This window comes from Salvelinus namaycush, chromosome 27 (genome assembly GCF_016432855.1).
Source record: "Salvelinus namaycush isolate Seneca chromosome 27, SaNama_1.0, whole genome shotgun sequence".
NCBI classification, from domain to species: Eukaryota; Metazoa; Chordata; class Actinopteri; order Salmoniformes; family Salmonidae; genus Salvelinus; species Salvelinus namaycush.
The window spans coordinates 7,269,461-7,295,603 of NC_052333.1; the positions used below are offsets into that span (position 1 = coordinate 7,269,461).

General features: G+C 44.0%; 1 protein-coding gene across 1 annotated transcript in view; it reads left to right on the forward strand.

Annotated features, from left to right (window-relative positions):
• LOC120022010 (CUB and sushi domain-containing protein 3-like) overlaps nt 1-5,691 on the forward strand; it is an 803,421-nt gene extending 797,730 nt beyond the window's left edge. Inside the window, exons 67-70 of the mRNA XM_038965812.1 lie at nt 1,039-1,151; nt 1,612-1,699; nt 1,862-1,997; nt 4,313-5,691. Of these exons, the coding sequence (XP_038821740.1) occupies nt 1,039-1,151; nt 1,612-1,699; nt 1,862-1,997; nt 4,313-4,472 (497 nt within the window). The 3' untranslated portion in view covers nt 4,473-5,691. The remainder of the gene's footprint in view (nt 1-1,038; nt 1,152-1,611; nt 1,700-1,861; nt 1,998-4,312) is intronic.
• Nucleotides 5,692-26,143: the final 20,452 nt, after the last annotated feature.

The window sequence follows — 26,143 nt, forward strand, 5'->3', positions numbered from 1 at the left end:
CTTCTCCCATCACTCCTTTCCCCATCACTCCTTCTCCCCATCACTCCTTCCCCCTCTCTTCTTCTCCCCTCACTCCTCCCCCTCACTCCATCTCCCCTCACTCCTTCCCCCTCTCTTCTTCTCCCCTCACTCCTTCCCCTCACTTCTTCCCCCATCACTCCTTCTCCCCTCACTCCTTTCCCCCTCACTCCTTCTCCCCTCACTCCTTTCCCCATCACTCCTTCCCCCCTCACTCCTTCCCCCTCACTCCTTTCCCCATCACTCCTTTTCCCCTCACTCCTTCTCCCCACACTCCTTCCCCCCACACTCCTTCCCCCCTCACTCCTTCCCCCCTCACTCCTACTCCCTCGTTTCTCCACAGCTGCCTTTAACCTAGCTGACAAGTGATTTACATCATCAAATAAATCAGCTTAATTTAAATTGGACTTTGAATTGCCCAGCAGCCGTTGCAAATTATGACACAGAAAGGTGAATGCAGCGCTATTCACTCACTGAAAAGAAATGTGTCTGGGAGATATAGAAATCACAAAGTAATCATACCGCTGAGGCACAGGAGGAGGCCATTTTGTGTTTTTAATAAGAGGGGACCATTAGCTTATTTCACATTTAGAGAGGCCAGGCAGTGGATTGAGCATGTTAATTGAATGTGTGTTATTACTACCACTGTGTACATCAGTCTGTTTGGAGCGACAGCGAAGGGATGGGGCCTCTGATAGGCCTTAATATGGTGCTCCCTGTCTCTGCCTTCGGTTGTAGGAGGCTGTTAGTACTAGAAAGTACGGTTGATGAGTGAGTGTTCTACTACAGTAAATTGCTCCATGGTTGAAGAAGATAGCGCTCAGTGTTTATATCACCTCTTTTCATTTTCCACACAGACACATACAGACGAAGAGTGAGATAGGAGAGGGAGACCATCATCATTGGGTCATTGTCTGTGATTGTGTCCCCTGAGTACCACCAGTTACAGTATATCAGTGTTGTGCCTTGGCCTCACATCACCCCTCTTGTCCTCCTGTGTTGTTTTGTGTTGTGCTGCAGGTGTCTATAAGAGCCAGGAAGCACGGTTGATGCTGCTCATGTACCATGTGAAAACGTCCACTCACACCACGCTGGGCAAGGTCAAGGAGGAGACGTGGTCCATGGACGGTTTTGTAAGTTTACCGTTTCGTACTTACAGGAGGGGTTTGTGGAATTGAAACATTTACATGTTGGTCATTTAGTAGCGCTTTCATCCAGAACGATTTATAGAGATCTTGCTACTCATTGGACGTGGTGTATTAATGTTGAAATGGCATCTGAGAACCCAATGTAAATCAACGAGGGAGCTCTGCTGAAAAACGACAGCCGTGCACCTGGTGATCCAAACGGGTTACCAGGTGTTATTTCATGTGTATTACAAAATGGACTCAAATGCTCTCCTTGTTTTGTATTTAGTAAAAATGCAATTCTGAAAATATGGATTTTTCCTTTATAATTCTACCCCATGGTGAAAAGTACCATTCAAAAGGACGTGACTGACGGGACTACCTGACTGACTGATTGACTGACTGACTGACTGATTGATTGACTCGCTGACTGACTGATCATATCTGTCTGCCTGTATTCTCCTAGGTGTCTGCAGAGCCTGATGGTGCCACCTATGTCTTTCAAGGCTTCATACAGGGTAGAGACTACGGTCAGTTTGGACTGCAGAGGCTAGGTAAACATCACCACATATCCACTGTGTTTTTATATCAACTTTCTCACTGTCAACAATATTGTGTCATTTCAGTATATAGAAATAAAAAGTGTATGTCAGAAATATTTGATATAGACTAAAAGGTTACTGTGAGAATATCCATGTTGTTCCTCTCCCACACAGGTCTGAACATGTCAGAGAGTAATAACTCGTCCAATCCACCTCATGGTACAAACAGTAGCTCTGTGGCCATAGCAATCCTTGTGCCTTTTTTCGCCCTGATATTTGCAGGCTTCGGGTTTTATCTTTACAAACAGCGGTAAGTGTACCTACCTACCTACCTACCAGCTATTATTACCTACCTACCAGCTATTATTACCGACCTACAACCAGCTATTATTACCGACCGACCTACCACCAGCTGTTATTACCGACCGACCTACCACCAGCTGTTATTACCGACCGACCTACCACCAGCTGTTATTACCGACCGACCTACCACCAGCTATTATTACCGACCAACCTACCACCAGCTATTATTACCGACCGACCTACCACCAGCTATTATTACCGACGACTTACCACCAGCTATTATTACCGACCGACTTACCACCAGCTATTATTACCGACCGACCTACCACCAGCTATTATTACCGACCGACCTACCACCAGCTATTATTACCGACCGACCTACCACCAGCTATTATTACCGACCGACCTACCACCAGCTATTATTACCGACCGACCTACCACCAGCTATTATTACCGACCGACCTACCACCAGCTAGTATTACCGACCGACCTACCACCAGCTATTATTACCGACCGACCTACCACCAGCTATTATTACCGACCGACCTACCACCAGCTATTATTACCGACCGACCTACCACCAGCTATTATTACCGACCGACCTACCACCAGCTATTATTACCGACCGACCTACCACCAGCTATTATTACCGACGACTTACCACCAGCTATTATTACCGACCGACTTACCACCAGCTATTATTACCGACCGACCTACCACCAGCTATTATTACCGACCGACCTACCACCAGCTATTATTACCGACCGACCTACCACCAGCTATTATTACCGACCGACCTACCACCAGCTATTATTACCGACCGACCTACCACCAGCTATTATTACCGACCGACCTACCACCAGCTAGTATTACCGACCGACCTACCACCAGCTATTATTACCGACCGACCTACCACCAGCTATTATTACCGACCGACCTACCACCAGCTATTATTACCGACCGACCTACCACCAGCTATTATTACCGACCGACCTACCACCAGCTATTATTACCGACCGACCTACCACCAGCTAGTATTACCGACCGACCTACCACCAGCTAGTATTACCGACCGACCTACCACCAGCTAGTATTACCGACCGACCTACCACCAGCTAGTATTACCGACCGACCTACCACCAGCTAGTATTACCGACCGACCTACCACCAGCTAGTATTACCGACCTACCACCAGCTATTATTACCGACCGACCTACCACCAGCTAGTATTACCGACCGACCTACCACCAGCTATTATTACCGACCGACCTACCACCAGCTATTATTACCGACCTACCACCAGCTAGTATTACCGACCGACCTACCACCAGCTATTATTACCGACCTACCACCAGCTATTATTACCGACCTACCACCAGCTATTATTACCGACCGACCTACCACCAGCTATTATTACCGACCTACCACCAGCTAGTATTACCGACCGACCTACCACCAGCTAGTATTACCGACCGACCTACCACCAGCTATTATTACCGACCTACCACCAGCTATTATTACCGACCTACCACCAGCTATTATTACCGACCGACCTACCACCAGCTAGTATTACCGACCGACCTACCACCAGCTAGTATTACCGACCGACCTACCACCAGCTAGTATTACCGACCGACCTACCACCAGCTAGTCTTACCGACCTACCACCAGCTAGTATTACCGACCGACCTACCACCAGCTAGTATTACCGACCGACCTACCACCAGCTAGTATTACCGACCGACCTACCACCAGCTAGTATTACCGACCGACCTACCACCAGCTATTAATACCGACCGACCTACCACCAGCTATTATTACCGACCTACCACCAGCTATTATTACCGACCTACCACCAGCTAGTCTTACCGACCTACCACCAGCTATTATTACCGACCTACCACCAGCTATTATTACCGACCTACCACCAGCTAGTCTTACCGACCTACCACCAGCTATTATTACCGACCTACCACCAGCTATTATTACCGACCTACCACCAGCTAGTCTTACCGACCTACCACCAGCTATTATTACCGACCTACCACCAGCTATTATTACGACCTACCACCAGCTAGTCTTACCGACCTACCACCAGCTAGTATTACCTACACAGTATACTGTGCTACTGTGTCAGGAGCTACAGCATTTGTGTTACGTACTGGTTGTTGTTATTCACATATAGGACCATGAACCATTCCTGTGTTTCTCCACAGGACTGCCCCTTAAACGCACTACATATTCTTAGAAAAGCTACATGTTGACTTCATACTGACTTCTTCTCTTCCACTGAGTCTGAACAATGTGTTGGTCCTTCTCTAGGACTACTCCTAAAGCCCAGTACACAGGCTGCTCGGTCCACGAGAACAACAACGGCCAGGCGGCCTTCGAGAACCCCATGTACAACACCAGTGCCAAGTCGGTGGAAGGCAAAGCTGTCCGGTTCGACCCTAACCTGAATACAGTCTGCACAATGGTATAATGAAGTCCGCTTGGCGACTGCATCATTTTTTTCTTATTTTTGTATCGGGGTAAAAAAAGAACAGGAAAATGCTTTTGCGAAACGAGCGGATTTAATTGAGATTTAGACTGGCGATAGAGATAGAAGACAGTCCAGTCTAGGTGTGTTGGCCATGGTGGCGACAGAGGTACAAGAAACAAATCCTCTGGTACTTAAAGCACACTCTTCAGGAACTTTGACTGGTCATGTGTGTCGAGAAGGACACTTATTGGGAGACTAGACCAACATCACGTTTTAGAAGACTGAACTGAGAACTGAGAAACATAAAAACCCAAATCTTCACAGTGGTCGACGAGTGACTTGGAGAGTTCTGACGTTACCTTATTATATTGCACTCTGCGAGTGTTTCTTCTTCACAGTCGACTGGGTCTTTTTTATAAATTGAAAAGGATCTGTAAATCTTCTTCTTGCATATATGAGAAGCATTCACCACCTATATTTTTGTGCTATATATTATCATGTGGGAGGGGCCAATGGCAGCGAGATTATATGAAGCGTTTATAGAAAAGAGAAGAAGAAAATAAAATATTTCAAAAGAATTCTGTTCACAACAAAAAAAAACACAGAAGTATTTTGGGGTTCATTTTTAAAGTGTTAAATTGTTTTTTAAAACAACGGTTTTGACCGTAACTCCCTCTTCTCTAGCTTCAGTCCCACGTTCTGTGTTTTTCCCCACTGAGCCAATCAGGGGTGTTTGAAGTACTGATGTTAACTGTGAGGTGTGAATAGAAGGGGTTTTCTGGATTATTGAACTCTTATTTGCCATTTTGGATCATGACCCAAAGATCGAACTTTCCAGACAACATTTTCATTTTGACTTTTCATTATATTGCACTTTTTTTGTTACGATTTTCTTTTGTTTCAATAGTTGTTGCAGTATTCGTCGATGTATCCAAGTGGGTCATTTTTACACAGTGCCTACCAAACACCATGTGAATCAGGTCTGCTGCTCTTTCCTCTTCTCCTCATCCCCCCCGTTCCTGTCTTTCACTTTTCTAATCTACGGCCTCATTCCCTCTCTCCTTCACCTCACATGACTTTATGTGTTGCTGAACACTTAACACGGACACAGTCTGGTGACACACCACAGCTCCATTCCACTCATTAGGTGCCAGGTTTTGTTTTACCTTTCAATCTATTTTGCCACTTAGTTTCTCCTATAAAATTGACTGCAATAAAGAACCCATACAATTCTAGGATTGGACTGTAAAATTTAACTACTATTTGCAGTACAGTACAACTGGGTACTCCTATGTTAAATGCATTGAAAATATATAACAAAGAAAATAGAAAAAATGTGATTAAAAAAGTGTTTTATAAAGAAATATATTTTTATGAACAAATTATTTGTAAAATGTATGAATCTATTATGTACATTTTCAATGCAATGTAAGATTAAAAAAGGCAAATTGCTTTTGTAAAGTGTTGTCTCTTTCTTAACTGCTATTTGTTTAGTTTAGATTTGTTATATATAGATATATATTTAAGTGATAATGCCCTCGAAGCCGTTGTTTGGAGGATATATTGGCACGGGTGTTGTTAACCGTGCCAATATATCCTCTAAACACCGGCTTCGAGGGCATTATCCCTTTTATACAACGGGTTACCAACATATTCAAATAATGACAAATAATGCGTATCAATAACATTGCGCAGTCTGATGGAACGAAGTAAATAAGCATTTTAACGTCAAATAAAATGTTATTGGTCAAGTACACATTTTTAGCATATGTTATTCCAGTGCATCGATTTAGCTGGTGGTAACTTGTGGAATAGACATGGCTGGAATATGGTTTTTCTATCATTTCCCTCTGGTTACAGTTAGCCTTTGCATGGATTGGCTTCCATGATGAATATAGCCAGTCAACCAACACAATCCCTCAACACGGACAGAGACCCAGAAATAGCCTTAAGCCACTGAACAAATATCTGTTGCACTAATTCTCCTTCCAATGGAGTCATTACGGCCATGTTTGTTTGACCACTCTGTCATTGTTTGGTTCATAGAAGGCTGTATGAAAAGCCCCAGGAATCCCTGCTGGGTATAATAGTTACGTTCTTTCCTTTGACACCGCCTAAAAGAGAGTCAGTGCTACCTGGCATCCTTGGGATGTGCCTACCCCTAAACCCTAACCCTCGTCATAAACCTTACCTAACCCTTAACCCTGTTAAATTTCAACTTCAATGGGGGTAGGGACGTCCCAAGGATTCCAGATAGCACAGAGGCTCTAATGAGGTAGCATGGCCGTCAGTAATACAGTGTAACAGTGAGCTCTGCCCATGACAGCTGGGATTCCCACTCACTTTCTTTCTCGCTCTGTCTCTCTCATTGGTGACCAATTTCTTTCTCTCCCCTCATTAGTGAGCCAATACTAGACGGCTGGGCGGGTTAGCTGATTGTCTATACAGTATACCCACACAAGAATAGGCATTTCTAACAGTGACAGTTGAATGGAGGGCTTGTATCTATCCATGTAGAGCATTCTAGTGTTACTATCACGTTAAAGGTAAGACACAGATGCAGACAAGGTTGAAGTAACAACAGTTTATTAGTCAAACAGGGGCGGGCAAAAGACGGTCAAGGGCAGGCAGAGGTCAGTAATCCAGAAAGATGGGGCAAAGGTACAGGACGGCAGGCAGGCTCAGGGTCAGGGCAGGCAGAATGGTCAACACCGGGGAAACAGGAACAATCGAGAGACAGGAGCAGAGGGAAAAACACTGGTAGGCTTGACGAATCCCCTCTCCCTCCGTCGTTCCCGTAGTCGCCCATTGATCCTGATGGTCAAGGCTATAAGGGAATCGAGATCTATCGGTAATTCCCGGGCTGCAAGCTCGTCCTTGACCTCCTCCGAGATTCCGTGTAGGAACATGTCGAACAGCGCTTCCGGGTTCCAGGCACTCTAAGCTGCCAACGTGCGGAAATCCACCGCTTAGTCTGCCACAATGCGGGAGTCCTGCCGAAGCTGGAATAGCTTTCGGGCAACCTCACTCCCGGAGAATGGGGCATCAAAAACCTTTACTTCTCCGGTGAACTCCTCCAGACTGACGCATATGGCCGGCTGTTGCTTCCATACGGCTGTAGTCCAGGCGAGCGCCCTCCCGGATATCAACGTGATTAGGTACGCTATCTTAGAGCGGTCCGAGGGGAAGGAGAAGGGCTGAAGCTCGAAGATGAGAGCACATTGAGCTAGAAAGGCCCGACAGGTGCCCGGTTCTTAATTGAAGCGTTCCGGGGGAGGTAAGCGGGGCCTCACCGGAGTGACCGGTGAGGCGGCACTGCTAACAGCTGAGTTACTGAGTGGCTGTGAGGTTACTGTCGTAGCAGGCTGCCTCCCAGCCAACCCACGGAATTGCTCCAGCAAGATGTCCAACGCCCGGTCATGGCATTCGGCCAAGGTGTGGACCCCTTCCATAAGGCCACGAAGCAATTCCTCGTGCCTACCAATGGTGGCTCCAAGGGAGGAGATGGTGTTGCGCAGCTGGTCCGAGTCTGCTGGGTCAGTCATGGCCAGTTCGTACTATCACGTTTCAGGTAAGACCCAGATGCAGACAATGTCGAAGTAACAACAGTTTATTAATCGAACAGGGGCAGTCAAAAGATGGGTCAAGGGCAGGCAGAGGTCAGTAATCCAGATAGGTGGGGCAAAGGTACAGGACGGCAGGCAGGCTCAGGGTCAGGGCAGGCAGAATGGTCAACACGGGAAACTAGGAAACAGGAACAATCGAGAGCCAGGAGCAGTAGGAAAACTGCAGGATTGACAAAACAAAACGAACTGGCAACAGACAAACAGAGAACACAGGTATGAATACACAGGGGATAATGGGGAAGATGGGAGACACCTGGAGGGGGGTGGAGACAAGCACAAAGACAGGTGAAACCAATCAGGGTGCGACAGTTACTGTGTCTATGTATGTCAATTAGGTGTGGAGAAGCTAGTCAATAGATCAATACACTCCCTATTGACTTAATTGATTTACTGTCAAGACTTCTAAGTGGATATTGACAGTACCTTTCAGTTAATCATCTAATTATTTCACGTGGTTTCACTATAGCAAATCCATGTCAAGCTATTGTACCTTGTCTTTTATTTAGCTGTTCTCTCATCCCATATACAGAAATAAGAGAGTAAAGGTAGGGTATCATGGGGGCATAGGTCATGATGTTTAACCCCAAAATAACATTGAAATATACAGTGTATGTCAAGCAACAATAATAGCCATCATTAATCTGTGTAGTCACCTGACAGTCTGACGCTACAGCTTGTGTTTATAATAAACATGACCACGGCACAATACATAGCACTGGATCATAGCACTGGAACATAGCACTGGAACATAGCACTGGAACATAACACTGGATCATAGCACTGGAACATAGAACTGGAACATAGCACTGGATCATAGCACTGGATCATAGCACTGGAACATAGAACTGGAACATAGCACTGGATCATAGCACTGGAACATAGAACTGGAACATAGCACTGGATCATATAACTGGAACATAGCACTGGATCATAGAACTGGAACATAGCACTGGAACATAGAACTGGAACATAGCACTGGATCATATAACTGGAACTGCACTGGATCATATAACTGGAACATAGCACTGGAACATAGAACAGGATCATAGCACTGGAACATAGCACTGGAACATAGAACTGGAACATAGCACTGGATCATATCACTGGAACATAGAACTGCAACATAGCACTGGATCATATAACTGGAACATAGCACTGGATCATATAACTGGAACATAGCACTGGAACATAGAACTGGAACATAGCACTGGAACATAGAACTGGAACATAGCACTGGATCATAGAACTGGAACATAGCACTGGATCATAGAACTGGAACATAGCACTGGAACATAGAACTGGATCATAGAACTGGAGCATAGCACTGGATCATATCAATGGAACATAGAACTGCAACATAGCACTGGATCATATAACTGGAACATAGCACTGGATCATAGCACTGGAACATAGCACTGGATCATAGCACTGGAACATAGCACTGGATCATAGCACTGGAACATAGCACTGGATCATAGCACTGGAACATAGCACTGGATCATAGCACTGGAACATAGCACTGGATCATAGCACATAATAAGAATACATCTGAAGCTGTGGAAGTAGAGAAGTTGTGGAAATATCAACGTTCCATCACGGCTTGAGAAGAGAGATGAAAGGAGAGGGGGAGAGGAGATGAAACTAACCACAAGTTGCTCTGTGAGCGCTGAGAGGTTGAGAACAGACGTCTGACTGTACTACAGGTTGAGACAAAATTCAGAAAAGCAAGACAGCCTCCATTATGGATGGATATAAGCCAGGGTTTTGGGGAATGAGAAAGGAAGAGAGAGAAAGAGGGGGGAGAGAGAGATGGAGAGAATGAGTGGAGACAGAGAGATGGAGAGTGAGAGACAGCCCTCTGGTGGGTTCTGAGGACAGCAGCTGACACTCAGGCAGATTAGGGGTGATCACACACACACTGGGGTCTGATATAATGAACTAACATACTGTACACACACACACACCCACACAGAGTATTGTATAAATAACCTTGTGGGGACACACAATTCAGTCCCATTCCAAATCGTATTTTCCCTAACCCTAAACATAACCCTAACTCTAATCCTAACTCTAACATGAACCCTAACCTTACCATTAACCCGAAAACCTAACCTTAACCATAAACCTAACCTTAGCTCCTAACCCGAACCCTAAAACTAACCCTAGCTCCTAACCCTAAACCTAATTCTAACCTTGACACTAATTCTAACCTTAACCGTAAACCCCCTAGAAATAGCATTTGACCTTGTGGGGGCTAACAAAATGTCCCCAGTTGGTCCAATTTTTGTTTGTTTGCTATTCTTGTGGTGACTTCTCGTCCCCACAAGTATAGTTAAACACGTCCACACACACACACACACACACACACACACACACACACACACACACACACACACACACACACACACACACACACACACACACACACACACACACACAGGGGTCTGATCTAATAAACTGGGTAGAAGAGTATGAAGAAGAGACAAGAGGGAGTAAGGCGGCTTTCAGACAGCTAGAGAACTGAGGAAATGAATGACCAATGGGAACTAACACGGGTTTTGAAAGGCTTGTAATGTGCACTATCTGAAACACACAAACAGACAAACTGACAGGCAACTTAAAAGGAAAATAATGGAGTTAAATCCAGATCTGTATTGGCAACCTTGATCTGCCTATATACAGTACCACCTGTTACTGCAAGCTGAGCATGACATGAGCAGTAGACAGGCAGTGTTGTCGCTTATGCCATAACTAAAGTGCTTAGAGCCATACTGCTGAAGATCAGCTCTGAGCGTTTTCAAATCAAATCAAATGTTATTGGTCCCATACACACGGTTAACAGATGTTATTACGAGAGTAGCGAAATGCTTCTGCTTCTAGTTCCGACAGTGCAACAATATCTAACAAGTAATCTAACAATTCCACAACAACTACCTAATACAGACAAATCTAGGTAAAGGGATGGAATAAGAATATGTATATATAAATATATGAATGAGCAATGACCGAGCGGCATAGGCAAGATGCAATAGATGGTATAAAATACAGTATATACATATGGCATGACTAATGCAAGATATGTAAACATTATTATTAAAGTGGCATTAATAAAGTGACTAGTGATCCATTTGTTAGAGTGGCCAATGATTTCAAGTCTGTGTGTAGGCAGCAGCCTCTCTGTGTTAGTGATAGCTGTTTAACAGTCTGATGGCCTTGAGATAGAAGCTGTTTTTCAGTCTCTCGGTCCCAGCTTTGATGCATCTGTACTGACCTCGCTTTCTGGGTGGTAGTAGGGTGAACAGGCCGTGGCCTTCCTGTGACATCGGGTGCTGTAGGTGTCCTGGAGGGCAGGTAGTTTGCCCCCGGTGATGCGTTGTGCAGACCACACCACCCTCTGGAGACCCCTGCGGTTGTGGGTGGTGTGGTTGCCGTACCAGGTGGTGCTACAGCCAGACGGGATGCTCTCAATTGTGTATTTGTAAAAGTTTGTGAGGGTTTTAGGTGACAAGCCACATTTTTTCAGCCTCCTGAGGTTGAAGATGCGCTGCTGCACCTTCTTCACCACACTGTCTGTGTGGGTGGATCATTTCAGTTTGTCCGTGATGTGTACACCGAAGAACTTAAAACTTTCCACCTTCTCCACTGCTGTCCCGTCGATGTGGATAGGGGGGTGCTCCCTCTGCTGTTTCCTGAATTCCACGATCATCCCCTTGGTTTTGTTGATGTTGAGTGACAGATTGTTTTCCTGACACCACACTCCGAGTGCCCTCACCTCCTCCCTATAGGCCGTCTCGTCATTGTTGGTAATCAGACCTCCTACTGTTGTGTCGTCTGCAAACTTGATGATTGAGTTGGAGGCGTGCATGGCCACGCAGTCATGGGTGAACAGGGAGTACAGAAGGGGGCTGAGCACGCACCCTTGTGGGGCCCCAGTGTTGAGGATCAGCGAAGTGGAGATGTTGTTTCCTACCTTCACCACCTGGGGGCGGCCCGTCAGGAAGTCTGAGGGCCTTAAGCTTAATGATGAGCTTGGAGGGTTCTATGGTGTTGAATGCTGAGCTGTCGTCAATGAGCAGCATTCTTACATCCTCTTGTCCAAATGGGATAGGGCAGTGTGCAGTGTGATGGCGATTGCATCGTCTGTGGACCTATTGGGGCGGTATGCAAATTACAGTTGGTCTAAGGTGACAGGTAAAGTGGAGGTGATATGATCCTTGACTAGTCTCTCAAAGCACTTGTATGCATCGCAGAAGTTAGAGTAGCAGTGATCCAGTGTTTTGCCAGCCCAGGTACTGCAATCAATATGCTGATAGAATTTAGGTAGCCTTGTTCTCAAATTTGCTTTGTTAAAATCCCCAGCTACAATAAATACAGCCTCAGGATATATGGTTTCCAGTTTGCATAGAGTCCAGTGAAGTTCCTTGAGGGCCGTCGTGGTATCGGCTTGAGGGGGGATACACACGGCTGGGACAATAACCGACGAGAATTCTCTTGGGAGATAACACGGGTGCTTTGGGTGGTTCGAACAAAGTATCCGCTTCGGGAAAGTCGTATTCCTGGCCGTAGTGCTGGTAAGTTGATGTCGCTCTGATATCCAATAGTTCTTCCCGGCTGTATGTAATAACACTTAAGATTTTCTGGGCTAACAATGTAAGAAATAATACATAAAAAAACGAAATTCTGCAAAGTTTCAAAAAAAATAGAAGCGAGACGACCTTCTCTGTCAGCGGCATCTTGCTACTTCAATGAACTGTTCTCATTTAGAGACAACGCTTATAATACATTACAGATTTGTTGTGCCTAATTAGGCTGTCATTTCCCTTCAATAGAAAGTGCAGTGATCACCATTAGACATTCTTTGTATTGAAGCGCCTTCCTCAGAACAGGATCACTATAGTGGACGGTATGCTGCTCACACATCCTTTTCAACAGCGCTACAGTCAGAGGTATAGCTTGCAAGTGTGTTCACTTCCTGGTGAAGTACCTGTTTACATCTACATCCCAAATGGCACCCTATTCACTATGTAGTGCACTACTTTTGACCAGGGCCATAGGGTAGTAGTGCACTACTTTTTACCAGGGCTCTAGGGTTAGTGCACTTCTTTTGACCAGGGCTATAGTGTAGTAGTGCACTACTTTTGACCAGGGCCATAGGGTAGTACTGCACTACTTTTGACCAGGGCCATAGTTTTAATGTCACGTACAGTGAAATGCATTTCTTGCAAGCTCTAAACAATGCAGTAATCAATATCAATGTAATCCTAAAAATAACATAAAGTAGATAAAAAACACACAATAAATAAAAATGAGAAATAAGAAGAACATGAGTGAGTAAGAAGCTATATACAGGGTCAGTTCCAATACCATATTTATGTGCAGGGATGGAGGTAGATACAATTGAAGTCGGAAGTTTACATACACCTTAGCCAAATACATTTAAACTCAGTTTTTCACAATTCCTAACATTTAATGCTAGTAAAAATGTCCTGTCTTAAATCAGTTAGGATCACCACTTTATTTTAAGAGTATGAAATGTCAGAATAATAGTAGAGAGAATGATTTATTTCAGCTTTAATTTCTTTCTTCACATTCCCAGTGGGTCAGAATTTTACATACACTCAATTAGCATTTGGTAGCATTGCCTTTAAATTGTTTAACTTGGGTCAAACGTTTTGGGTAGCCTTCCACAAGCTTCCCACAATAAGTTGGGTGAATTTTGGCCCATTCCTCCTGACAGAGCTGGTGTAACTGAGTCAGGTTTGTAGGCCTCCTTGCTTGCACATGCTTTTTCAGTTCTGTCCACAAATGTTCTATGGGATTGAGGTCAGAGCTTTGTGATGGCCACTCCAATACCTTGACTTTGTTGTCCTTAAGCCATTTTGCCACAACAGTTCTATTTTTGTTTCATCAGACCAGAGGACATTTCTCCAAATGTACGATCTTTGTCCCCATGTGCAGTTGCAAACCGTAGTCTGGCTTTCTTGTGGCGGTTTTGGAGCGGTGGCTTCTTCCTTGCTGAGCGGCCTTTCAGGTTATGTCGGTATAGGACTCATTTTACTGTGGATATGGATACTTTTGTACCTGTTTCCTCCAGCATCTTCACAAGGTCCTTTGCTGTTGTTCTGGGATTGACTTGGACTTTTCGCACCAAAGTATGTTAATCTCTAGGAGACAGAACGTGTCTCCTTCCTGAGCGGTATGACAGCTGCGTGGTCCCATGGTGTTTATACTTGCGTACTATTGTTTGTACAGATGAACGTGGTACCTTCAGGCGTTTGGAAATTGCTCCCAAGGATGAACCAGACTTGTGGGGGTCTACATTTTTTTTCTGAGATCTTGGCTGATTTCTTTTGATTTTCCCATGATGTCAAGCAAAGAGGCACTGAGTTTGAAGATAAGCCTTGAAATACATCCACAGGTACATCTCCAATTGACTCAAATAATGTCAATTAGCCTATCAGAAGCTTCTAAAGCCATGACATAATTTTCTGGAATTTTCCAAGCTGTTTAAAGGCACAGTCAACTTAGTGTATGTAAACTTCTGACCCACTGGAATTGTGATACAGTGAATTATAAGTGAAATAATCTGTCTGTAAACAATTGTTGGAAAAATGACTTGTATCATGCACAAAGTATATGTCCTAACTGACTTGCCAAAACTATAGTTTGTTGACAAGAAATTTGTGGAGTGGTTGAAAAACGAGTTTTAATGACTCCAACCTAAGTGTAAGTAAACTTCTGACTTCAACTGTATGTACAGGGGTAAGGTAACTAGGCATCAGGATATATGAAAAACAGAGTTGCAGCAGCGTGTATGATGATTGTATGTTATGTGTGTGTGTGTGAGCAAATTAAGTGTGTGTGTGTGTGCGCACGTGTATAGAGTCCTGTGAGTGTTCATAGAGACGGCACAAAAAATATGAATAAAACAAGGGTCAACTCAGATAGTCTGTGTAGCTATTTATTTAGCAGTGTTATGGCTTGGGGATGGAAGCTGTTCAGGGACAAGTTACCAACTTTGTTTTCGAAGTGCATCAATGTAAATATTCAATGCGTTGCATCTGCTATGTTACTTAACGATGACAGCTCCTTGAATCTCTCCATCAATCAGAGACAATTATTACTGGTAGGCAGCAAAAAAGGTGTTGTCTCTTAGATGGCAGTTACTCCCAAACCGCCAGTAGATCCAGTAGATCCAGTAGATACAGTGGATACAGTAGATACAGTAGATACAGTGGATACAGTAGATACAGTAGATACAGTAGATACAGTGGATACAGTAGATAGAGTAGATACAGTAGATACAGTAGATACAGTGGATATAGTAGATACAGTAGATACAGTAGATAGAGTGGATACAGTAGATAGAGTAGATCCAGTAGATAGAGTAGATACAGTGGATACAGTGGATCCAGTGGATACAGTAGATACAGTGGATACAGTGGATACAGTAGATACAGTGGATCCAGTGGATACCGTGGATACAGTAGATACAGTAGATCCAGTGGATACAGTAGATACAGTAGATACTATTACAAGCTCTAACATCAGAACTATCAACAGAGAGAATGAATGGTACTAGTCAAGCAACAATTGAGGCCTGGACAAATATACTTGACTCTGTAAAGAATAATTTTAGCTAAACCATAACATATAACAATAAACAATCTATCAAGCCCAACACATACATAGAAAATATATATATATACAGTGACAGTCAAAAGTTTGGACACCTACTCATTCAAGTGTTTTTCTTATTTTTACTATTTTCTACATTGTATAAAAGCTGTCATCAAAGCAAAGGGTGGTTAATTTGAAGAATCTCAAATGTAAAATGTATTTTGATTTGTTTAACACTTTTTTGGTTACTACATGATTCCATATGTGTTATTTCATAGTGTTGATGTCTTAACTATTATTCTACTATGCAGAAAATAGTACAAATAAAGAAAAACCCTTGAATGAGTAGGTGTGGGTGGGAATAGTGTTCCCTTTGGGAATAGTGTTCCCTTTGGGAATAGGGTGCCCTTTGGGAATAGGGTGCCATTTGGGAATAGTGTTCCCTTTGGGAATAGGGTGCCATTTGGGAATAGGGTGCCATTTGGGAATAGGGTGCCATTTGGGAATAGGGTGCCATTTGGGAATAGTGTTCCCTTTGGGAATAGGGTGCCCTTTGGGAATAGGGTACCATTTGGGAATAGTGTTCCCTTTGGGAATAGGGTGCCATTTGGGAATAGGGTGCCATTTGGGAATAGGGTGCCCTTTGGGAATAGGGTGCCATTTGGGAATAGGGTGCCATTTTGGGAATAGTGTTCCCCTTCGGAATAGGGTGCCATTTGGGAATAGGTTGCCATTTGGGAATAGGGTGCCATTTGGGAATAGGGTGCACTTTGGGAATAGGGTGCCATTTGGGAATAGGTTGCCATTTGGGAATAGGGTGCCATTTGGGAATAGGGTGCCATTTGGGAATAGGGTACCATTTGGGAATAGGTTGCCATTTGGGAATAGTATTCCCATTTGGGAATAGGGTGCCCTTTGGGAATAGAGTGCCATTTGGGAATAGGGTGCCATTTGGGAATAGGGTGCCATTTGAGTCATAAGCCCAATGTCTGTGTTCAAAAGGAAGTAGACATGTTGAAACAATAGTTGAATGTTGAAACAATCAATGGGCTAGAAGTGTTGAAGTTTCAATCTAATTGCAGACGTTTCTGATTTCCAAGTCGATGAGTAAAGGATCTCATGCACAGACATTTTCCAGAGGTCTTAGTGTGAGATGAGTTCCTTTCGACCCTTTTATCTCCATGGTAGCATGCCTCAGCGCTGGACAGCTCCAAGCTTTTCGTCTGAGACACAAGGGCAATAGATTTCTCTCTGTTTGGACACCCTGCCATGCCGACTCCCAAGATCAAACACAGAAGTGATCATCTTGTTTTGCCACCGTGAACTCCACGCTGACACCCAAAGGCTTTATAGTGGTGTCTGGATAGAAGAAGAAACATTTTAAATCAAATGCTTCCTATGAAGGTGTGGCCATTGGAGGGAAGGAAGGAGAAAAGGAGAGAGAGAGAGACATGCAGGCACGGTGCACGAGAGAGAAACGGAAACGGTGACCCAACAGAAATATCAGAGGTGATAGTAATGAGAAGAAAAGTAGGTAGAACATGAATTATGTTGCAGTGCAATGTAATGGCAATGGTAGCCATGGAGGGTGGGTGTCCAGCAGTGGAGGCTGCTCAGGGGAGAACGGCTCATAACAATGGATGGAATGGAGTAGAATGGATGGAATGGAGTAGAATGGATGGAATGGAGTAGAATGGATGGAATGGAGTAGAATGGATGGAATGGAGTAGCATGGATGGAATGGAGTAGAATGGATGGAATGGAGTAGAATGGATGGAATGGAGTAGAATGGATGGAATGGAGTAGAATGGATGGAATGGAGTAGAATGGATGGAATGGAGTAGAATGGTTGGAATGGAGTAGAATGGATGGAATGGAGTAGAATGGATGGAATGGAGTAGAATGGATGGAATGGAGTAGAATGGATGGAATGGAGTAGAATGGATGGAATGGAGTAGAATGGATGGAATGGAGTAGAATGGTTGGAATGGAGTAGAATGGTTGGAATGGAGTAGAATGGATGGAATGGAGTAGAATGGATGGAATGGAGTAGAATGGATGGAATGGAGTAGAATGGATGGAATGGAGTAGAATGGTTGGAATGGAGTAGAATGGATGGAATGGAGTAGAATGGATGGAATGGAGTAGAATGGTTGGAATGGAGTAGAATGGTTGGAATGGAGTAGAATGGATGGAATGGAGTAGAATGGTTGGAATGGAGTAGAATGGATGGAATGGAGTAGAATGGATGGAATGGAGTAGAATGGATGGAATGGAGTAGAATGGTTGGAATGGAGTAGAATGGATGGAATGGAGTAGAATGGATGGAATGGAGTAGAATGGTTGGAATGGAGTAGAATGGATGGAATGGAGTAGAATGGATGGAATGGAGTAGAATGGTTGGAATGGAGTAGAATGGATGGAATGGAGTGAATAGAATGGTATCAAACCCATGAAAACCATGTTGTTGATAACATTGCATTCACTCCATTCCAGCCATTATTATGAGCCGTTCTCCCCTGGGCAGCCTCCACTGCTGGACACCCACGTTATTAAGTAGACAACCTGTGGTTGTGAGACACATTCTGATGACAAGACAAGAATTTAAACAGGAGTTACTACATGTAGGATTGATTTTCTCAATGTTGTTATCTGTTATCATCCTTTGATCCTTAGAGATTTAATTTGTCTTGAACAACTGAGATTATGTTTTTTCTCCAAGGACTACAACTGAGATTGTGTTTTTTCTCCTAGGACTACAACTGAGATTATGTTTTTTCTCCAAGGACTACAACTGAGATTATGTTTTTTCTCCTAGGACTAGAACTGAGATTATGTTTTTTCTCCTAGGACTACAACTGAGATTATGGTTTTTCTCCAAGGACTACAACTGAGATTATGTTTTTTCTCCTAGGACTAGAACTGAGATTATGTTTTTTCTCCTATGACTACAACTGAGATGATGGTTTTTCTCCTAGGACTACAACTGAGATTATGTTTTTTCTCCTAGGACTACAACTGAGATTATGTTTTTTCTCCTAGGACTACAACTGAGATTATGTTTTTTCTCCTAGGACTACAACTGAGATTATGTTTTTTCTCCTAGGACTACAACTGAGATTATGTTTTTTCTCCTAGGACTACAACTGAGATTATGTTTTTTCTCCTAGGACTACAACTGAGATTATGTTTTTTCTCCTAGGACTACAACTGAGATGATGGTTTTTCTCCTAGGACTACAACTGAGATTATGTTTTTTCTCCTAGGACTACAACTGAGATGATGGTTTTTCTCCTAGGACTACAACTGAGATGATGGTTTTTCTCCTAGGACTACAACTGAGATTATGTTTTTTCTCCTAGGACTACAACTGAGATTATGTTGTTTCTCCTAGGACTACAACTGAGATTATGTTTTTTCTCCTAGGACTACAACTGAGATTATGTTTTTTCTCCTAGGACTACAACTGAGATTATGTTTTTTCTCCTAGGACTACAACTGAGATTATGTTTTTTCTCCTAGGACTACAACTAAGATTATGTTTTTTCTTCTAGGACTACAACTGAGATTATGTTTTTTCTCCTAGGACTACAACTGAGATTATGTTTTTTCTCCTATGACTACAACTGAGATGATGGTTTTTCTCCTAGGACTAGAACTGAGATTATGTTTTTTCTCCTAGGACTACAACTGAGATGATGGTTTTTCTCCTAGGACTAAATAAAATAAAATAAAATCGTATTTGTCACATGCGCTGAATACAACAGACCTGACAGTGAAATGTAACCAACAACGCAGTTCTAAGAAAAAAAGTGTTAAAAATGTCATAAAATAAAAAATAAGAAAAATAGAAAAATAACCAATAATTAAGGAGCAAAAATAAAATAACAATAGCGAGGCAATATACAGAGGGTACCGGTACAGAGTCAATCTGCGGGGGCACCGGTTAGTTAAGGTAATTGAGGTAATATGTACATGTAGGTAGAGGTAGAGTGACTATACATGGATAATAAACAGAGTAGCAGCAGCGTACAAATGGGGGTGGGGAAGGTACAATGCAAATAGTCCGGGTAGCCATTTGATTAGCTGTTAAGGAGTCTTATGGCTTGGGGGTAGAAGCTGTTAAGAAGCCTCTTGGACCTAGACTTGGCGCTCCAGTACCGCTTGCCATGCGGTAGCAGAGAGAACAGTCTATGACTAGGGTGGCTGGAGTCTTTGCCATTTTTTGGGGCTTTCCTCTGACACCACCTGGTATAGAGGTCCTGGATGGCAGGAAGCTTGGCCCCAGTGATGTACTGGGTCGTACGCATTACCCTCTGTTGTGCCTTGCGGTTGGAGGCCAAGCAGTTGCCATACCAGGTGGTGATGCAACCAGGCAGGATGCTCTCGATGGTGCAGCTGTAGAACTTTTTGAGGATCTGAGGACCCATGCCAAATCTTTTCAGTCTCCTGAGGGGGAACAGGCATTGTCGTGCTCTCTTTATGACTGTCTTGGTGTGTTTGGACCATGTTAGTTTGATGGTGATGTGGACACCAAGGAACTTGAAGCTCTCAACCTGCTCCACTACAGCTCCGTCGATGAGAATGGGGGCATGCTCGGTCCTCCTTTTCCTGTAGTCCACAATCATCTCCTTTGTCTTGATCACGTGGGAGAAGTTGTTATCCTGGCACAACATTGCCAGGTCTCTGTCTAATCGTTGTCGGTGATCAGCCCTACCACTGTTGTGTCATCAGCAAACTTAATGATGGTGTTGGAGTCTTGCTTGGATGCAGTCATGAGGGAACAGAGAGTACAGGAGGGGACTGAGCATGCACCCTGAGTTGCCCCCATGTTGAGGATCATTGTGGCAGATGTGTTGTTACCTACCCTTACCACCTGGGGGCGGCCCGTCAGGAAGTCCAGGATCCAGTTGCAGAGGGAGGTGTTTAGTCCCAGGGTCCCATAGTGTTTTGAGGGCACTATGGTGTTGAACGATGAGCTGTAGTCAATGAATAGCATTCTCACGTAGGTGTTCCTTTTGTCCAGGTGGGAAAGGGCAGTGTAGAGTACAATACAGACTGCATCATCTGTGGATCTGTTGGGGCGGTATGCAAATTGGAGTGGGTCTAGGGTTTCTGGGATAATGGTGTTGATGTAAGCCATGACCAGCCTTTCAAAGCACGTCATGGCTGCAGACGTGAGTGCTACAGGTCAGTAGTCATTTAGGCAGGCTACCTTGGTGTTCTTGGGAACAGGGACTATGGTGGTCTGCTTGAAACATGTTGATATTACAGACTCGGTCAGGGATAGGTTGAAAATGTCAGTGAAGACAATTGCCAGTTGGTCAATCTCAGTTTGTGGTGGTAAATAGACAGCTACGAAAGATATAGATCAACTCTCTTGTTTATTAGCGTAGTCTACAGCTTATCATGAGATACTCTACCTCAGACGAGCAAAACCTTGAGACTTATTAGATTTCATGGACCAGTTGTTATTTACAAATAGACAAATAGATCTTGCCGATGGACCGGAAACCCAGCCAGCTGTATGTTACTCATGTCGTTGTTCAACCACAACTCGGTGAAACATAAGATATTACAGTTTTTAATGTCCCGTTGGTTGGATAGTCATGATCGGAGCTCATCCATTTTATTATCAAATGAATGCACGTTGGCTAAAAGGACTGATGGTAGAGGGGGATTACACACTCGCCGTCAGATCCTTACAAGACACCCCGATCTACGTCCCCGATATCTCCGTCTCTTTCTCATGTGAATGACGGGGATGTTGGCCTTGTCAGGTGTCTGACGTAAATCCTTCGCATCCGACTCATTAAAGAAAAAATCTTTGTCCAGTACAAGGTGAGTAATCGCTGTCCTGATATCCAGAAGCTCTTTTCGGTCATAAGAGACAGTGGCAGAAACATTATGTACAAAATAAGTTACAAATAACTAAAAAAAAACACAATAGCACAATTGGTTAGGAGCCCGTAAAATGGCAGCCATCTCTTCCGGCGCCATCAAGAATATAACTGAGATTATGTTTTTTCTCCTTAGACTACAACTGAGATGGTGAATTTTCTCCTAGGTCTGCAAGTCTTTTCTCCTAGGACTACAACTGAGACCATGTTTTTTCTCCTAGGACTACAACTGAGATCATGTTTTTTCTCCTAGGACTACAACTGAGATCATGTTTTTTCTCCTAGGACTACAACTGAGATGAATGGCAAAGACTTCTATGTCTGAACCCGACCACGTCTTGCCAGCAGTCTCTTGTTTTAACAACCCCATCCTTCTTTTCCTCAAGCCAGACAAAGTTTCACTTCCAAACCAGACATCAGTTTTCACTTTATGCATCTCCAGCCATGCTGTTCTGTAAATGTTTCCCTTGCTTAAAATAAAGATTTCAAATCCACCCATGGCTACACAGGACAAGCAGCTGCACATGACTCCATTGTTTCTCTCTGCTTCGGCATCTGACCGGTGCTCTGGCCTTGATGAGATTCTAACCAGCCGGATGGAGACTGTCTGGCCTTGATGAGATTCTCACCAGCCGGATGGAGACACTGTCTGGCCTTGATGAGATTCTCACCAGCCGGATGAGGACGCTGTATGGCCTTGATGAGATTCTAACCAGCCGGATGGAGACACTGTCTGGGCTTGATGAGATTCTCACCAGCCGGATGAGGACACTGTCTGGGCTTGATGAGATTCTCACCAGCTGGATGAGGACACTGTCTGGGCTTGATGAGATTCTCACCAGCCGGATGAGGACACTGTATGTGCTTGATGAGATTCTCACCAGCCGGATGGAGACACTGTCTGGCCTTGATGAGATTCTCACCAGCCGGATGGAGACACTGTCTGGCCTTGATGAGATTCTCACCAGCTGGATGGAGACACTGTCTGGCCTTGATGAGATTCTCACCAGCTGGATGGAGACACTGTCTGGCCTTGATGAGATTCTCACCAGCTGGATGGAAACACTGTCTCGTTTGAACTTCAGCCGTGACGACAGCAAGATTTGAAAGAGGAGAGCGAGAGCGAGAGAGAGAGAGAGAGAGAGAGAGGGGGAGAGAGAGAGAGAGAGAGAGAGGCAGACCTGGGGAAAATAAAAGCATACTTTGGCTGACAGAACGAGAAGCAGGCAGCCGTAAAGGAAAAGGGCAATCTAAACGACAGTGCGCTTTGTAGGGAAGAGGGAGTTCAACGAAGAGTGAGAAAGAAAAGAGAAGATGAGTAGTCTGGTGCTATGAAGATTCCCTTCATTGTTTCTCCTCAGTCAAGGTCACTTTACTTTCCGCATTGTGGAGCCCAAGTGTCTCCTTTGTCAGGGATTTGATGAATGTCTCATTCTGGTCAGACGTTGTGGGCGCCATATGAGAATGAATGTTTGCCAGACTCCTCTGCACTCCCTTCCTCATGTGAGAGTTATGATCTTTTCCAATTAAAAGTACAGTAATTCAGTTGTCAGTGAGTAGTAATGGAAATGCATATGCTTCCCAATTCTATTTGCTCCACAAGTCCACTCACCACACCCTAAAGGTAATATGATGGAAATGGATGACCCCGTACATTTTACCAATCACCTTCTGATTAATGTTAAATAGTCAGAGAGGAGGTACTGATGTCATTAAAAGCTTAAGAGCAACGGACAACGGAAGAATGCCAAACTGGTCCAATGTTTATGGCAGAGAATGGAGGTGGGTATGAAGGGAAGTGGTCCCTATAGAGAGGCTTAGGCAGATAGATAAAGGGGTGACATTGGGAATTCAGGTGGGGTAGCGCTATATGGTTGGTTCGCCTGGTTCACCAACTACTTCTCTGATAGAGTTCAGTGTGTCAAATCGGAGGGTCTGTTGTCCGGGCCTATGGCAGTCTCTATGGGGGTGCCACAGGGTTCAATTCTTGGACCGACTCTCTTCTCTGTATACATCAATGATGTCGCTCTTGCTGCTGGTGAGTCTCTGATCCACCTCTACGCAGACGACACCATTCTGTATACTTCTGGCCCTTCTTTGGACACTGTGTTAACAACCCTCCAGGCGAGCTTCAATGCCATACAACTCTCCTTCCGTGGCCTCCAATTGCTCTTAAATACAAGTAAAACTAAATGCATGCTCTTCAACCGATCACTGCCTGCACCTGCCCGCCTGTCCAACATCACTACTCTGGACGGCTCTGACTTAGAATATGTGGACAACTACAAATACCTAGGTGTCTGGTTAGACTGTAAACTCTCCTTCCAGACTCACATCAAACATCTCCAATCCAAAGTTAAATCTAGAATTGGCTTCCTATTCCGCAACAAAGCATCCTTCACTCATGCTGCCAAACATACCTTTGTAAAACTGACCATCCTACCAATCCTCGACTTCGGTGATGTCATTTACAAAATAGCCTCCAATACCCTACTCAATAAATTGGATGCAGTCTATCACAGTGCCATCCGTTTTGTCACCAAAGCCCCATATACTACCCACCACTGCGACCTGTACACTCTCGTTGGCTGGCCCTCGCTTCATACTCGTCGCCAAACCCACTGGCTCCAGGTCATCTACAAGACCCTGCTAGGTAAAGTCCCCCCTTATCTCAGCTCGCTGGTCACCATAGCAGCACCCACCTGTAGCACGCGCTCCAGCAGGTATATCTCTCTGGTCATCCCCCAAAACCAATTCTTCCTTTGGCCGCCACCCCTTCCAGTTCTCTGCTGCCACTGACTGGAACGAACTACAAAAATCTCTGAAACTGGAAACATTTATCTCCCTCACTAGCTTTAAGCACCAGCTGTCAGAGCAGCTCATAGATTACAGCACCTGTACATAGCCCATCTATAATTTAGCCCAAACAACTACCTCTTTCCCTACTGTATTTATTTATTTATTTTCCTCCTTTGCACCCCATTATTTATATCTCTACTTTGCACATTCTTCCACTGCAAATCAACCATTCCAGTGTTTTACTTGCTATATTGTATTTACTTCGCCACCATGGCCTTTTTTTGCCTTTTACCTCCCTTATCTCACCTCGTTTGCTCACATTGTATATAGACTTATTTTTCTACTCTATTATTGACTGTATGTTTGTTTTACTCCATGTGTAACTCTGTGTTGTTGTATGTGTTGAACTGCTTTGCTTTATCTTGGCCAGGTCGCAATTGTAAATGAGAACGTGTTCTCAACTTGCCTACCTGGTTAAATAAAGGTGAAATAAATAAATAAAATATGGGGGGGTTAGATTAGGGTTGAGCCAGGGTTAAACCTAAGGGTTAGGGTTATCGCTAGAGATGCTAGGGTTGAGCCGGGGTGTGGACATGAAGCTAGGGTTAGGGTTAGATGTGTGTCTGTGGTAACTCAATATTTATTTTGTCTTTTTTTTATAATGAATTGTTTTCATGACAAGTTGCCACATATTTGCAGTTCATAACATGCAATTCAGTACGTGGGATGTGCCAATATTTATTTTCTGAGTGCAATAAAGATGTAATGTACTGTACATTATGTATATCTAGCTGTCACTGAAGTAGTTCAAACCCTGACCATAAATGTCTGAATCATGTATGTAAGCACTTTACTGTATTTGCGCACAGTGTGGTAAAGATCCAACCTTTCATCATATCTGTCCCTGATTACGTGTAGGCCTACTTACTGTCAGCAATCATTTGTTGTCAGGTAAATACTTTATAATGAAAAAGGATCAACAGATTTCTCATAGGAGGAGCTTCTGGCAAATAAAGACAGTATGTCATTTAGCTGCTGCTTATTGGATTCGCTCCTCGTCGTTAGTTTTCCTCTCAGGGCGAGCGGCTTTAAGAAGGCAGTACATTCCCTACCGAGGGTGTTTGTTCATTCAGGAAGAACCCTCCTGCTTCTGCTGTTGGCCTCCAAATGAGTGTTTTAAGCAGAAAATCAATAAAGGGGCACAGTGTGGTCTTCATTCCCTCCCTGCTCTACTTTTTCTGTCCTCACTTATCATCACAACTCTCTCTTTCTCTCCTCCTCCATCTTTTCTCTGTGCCCATTTCTCTCTGAAACTGCCGTGCTGCTTGAACACAAACAAGCAAAAACAGACATTTATGGAGCATGCAGACGCATACAGACACAAATACAAACAATAATTCACCATACAACCTGTATGTTTAAGGATAATAGCAGTGTATTAGCTAGTAGCCAAACCTTTGGGTGAAACACTTGTTTCCACCCTTGTCCTATTGCTCACTGATGATAGAACTGATGGATTGTCTGAGAATGACCATGGACGTTCTAGAAGATCAGTGATGCTGACAAGAGAATGACCATGGACGTTCTAGAAGGTCAGTGATGCTGACAAGAGATTGACCATAGACGTTCTAGAAGGTCAGTGATGCTGACAAGAGAATGACCATGGACGTTCTAGAAGGTCAGTGATGCTGACAAGAGATTGACCATGGACGTTCTAGAAGGTCAG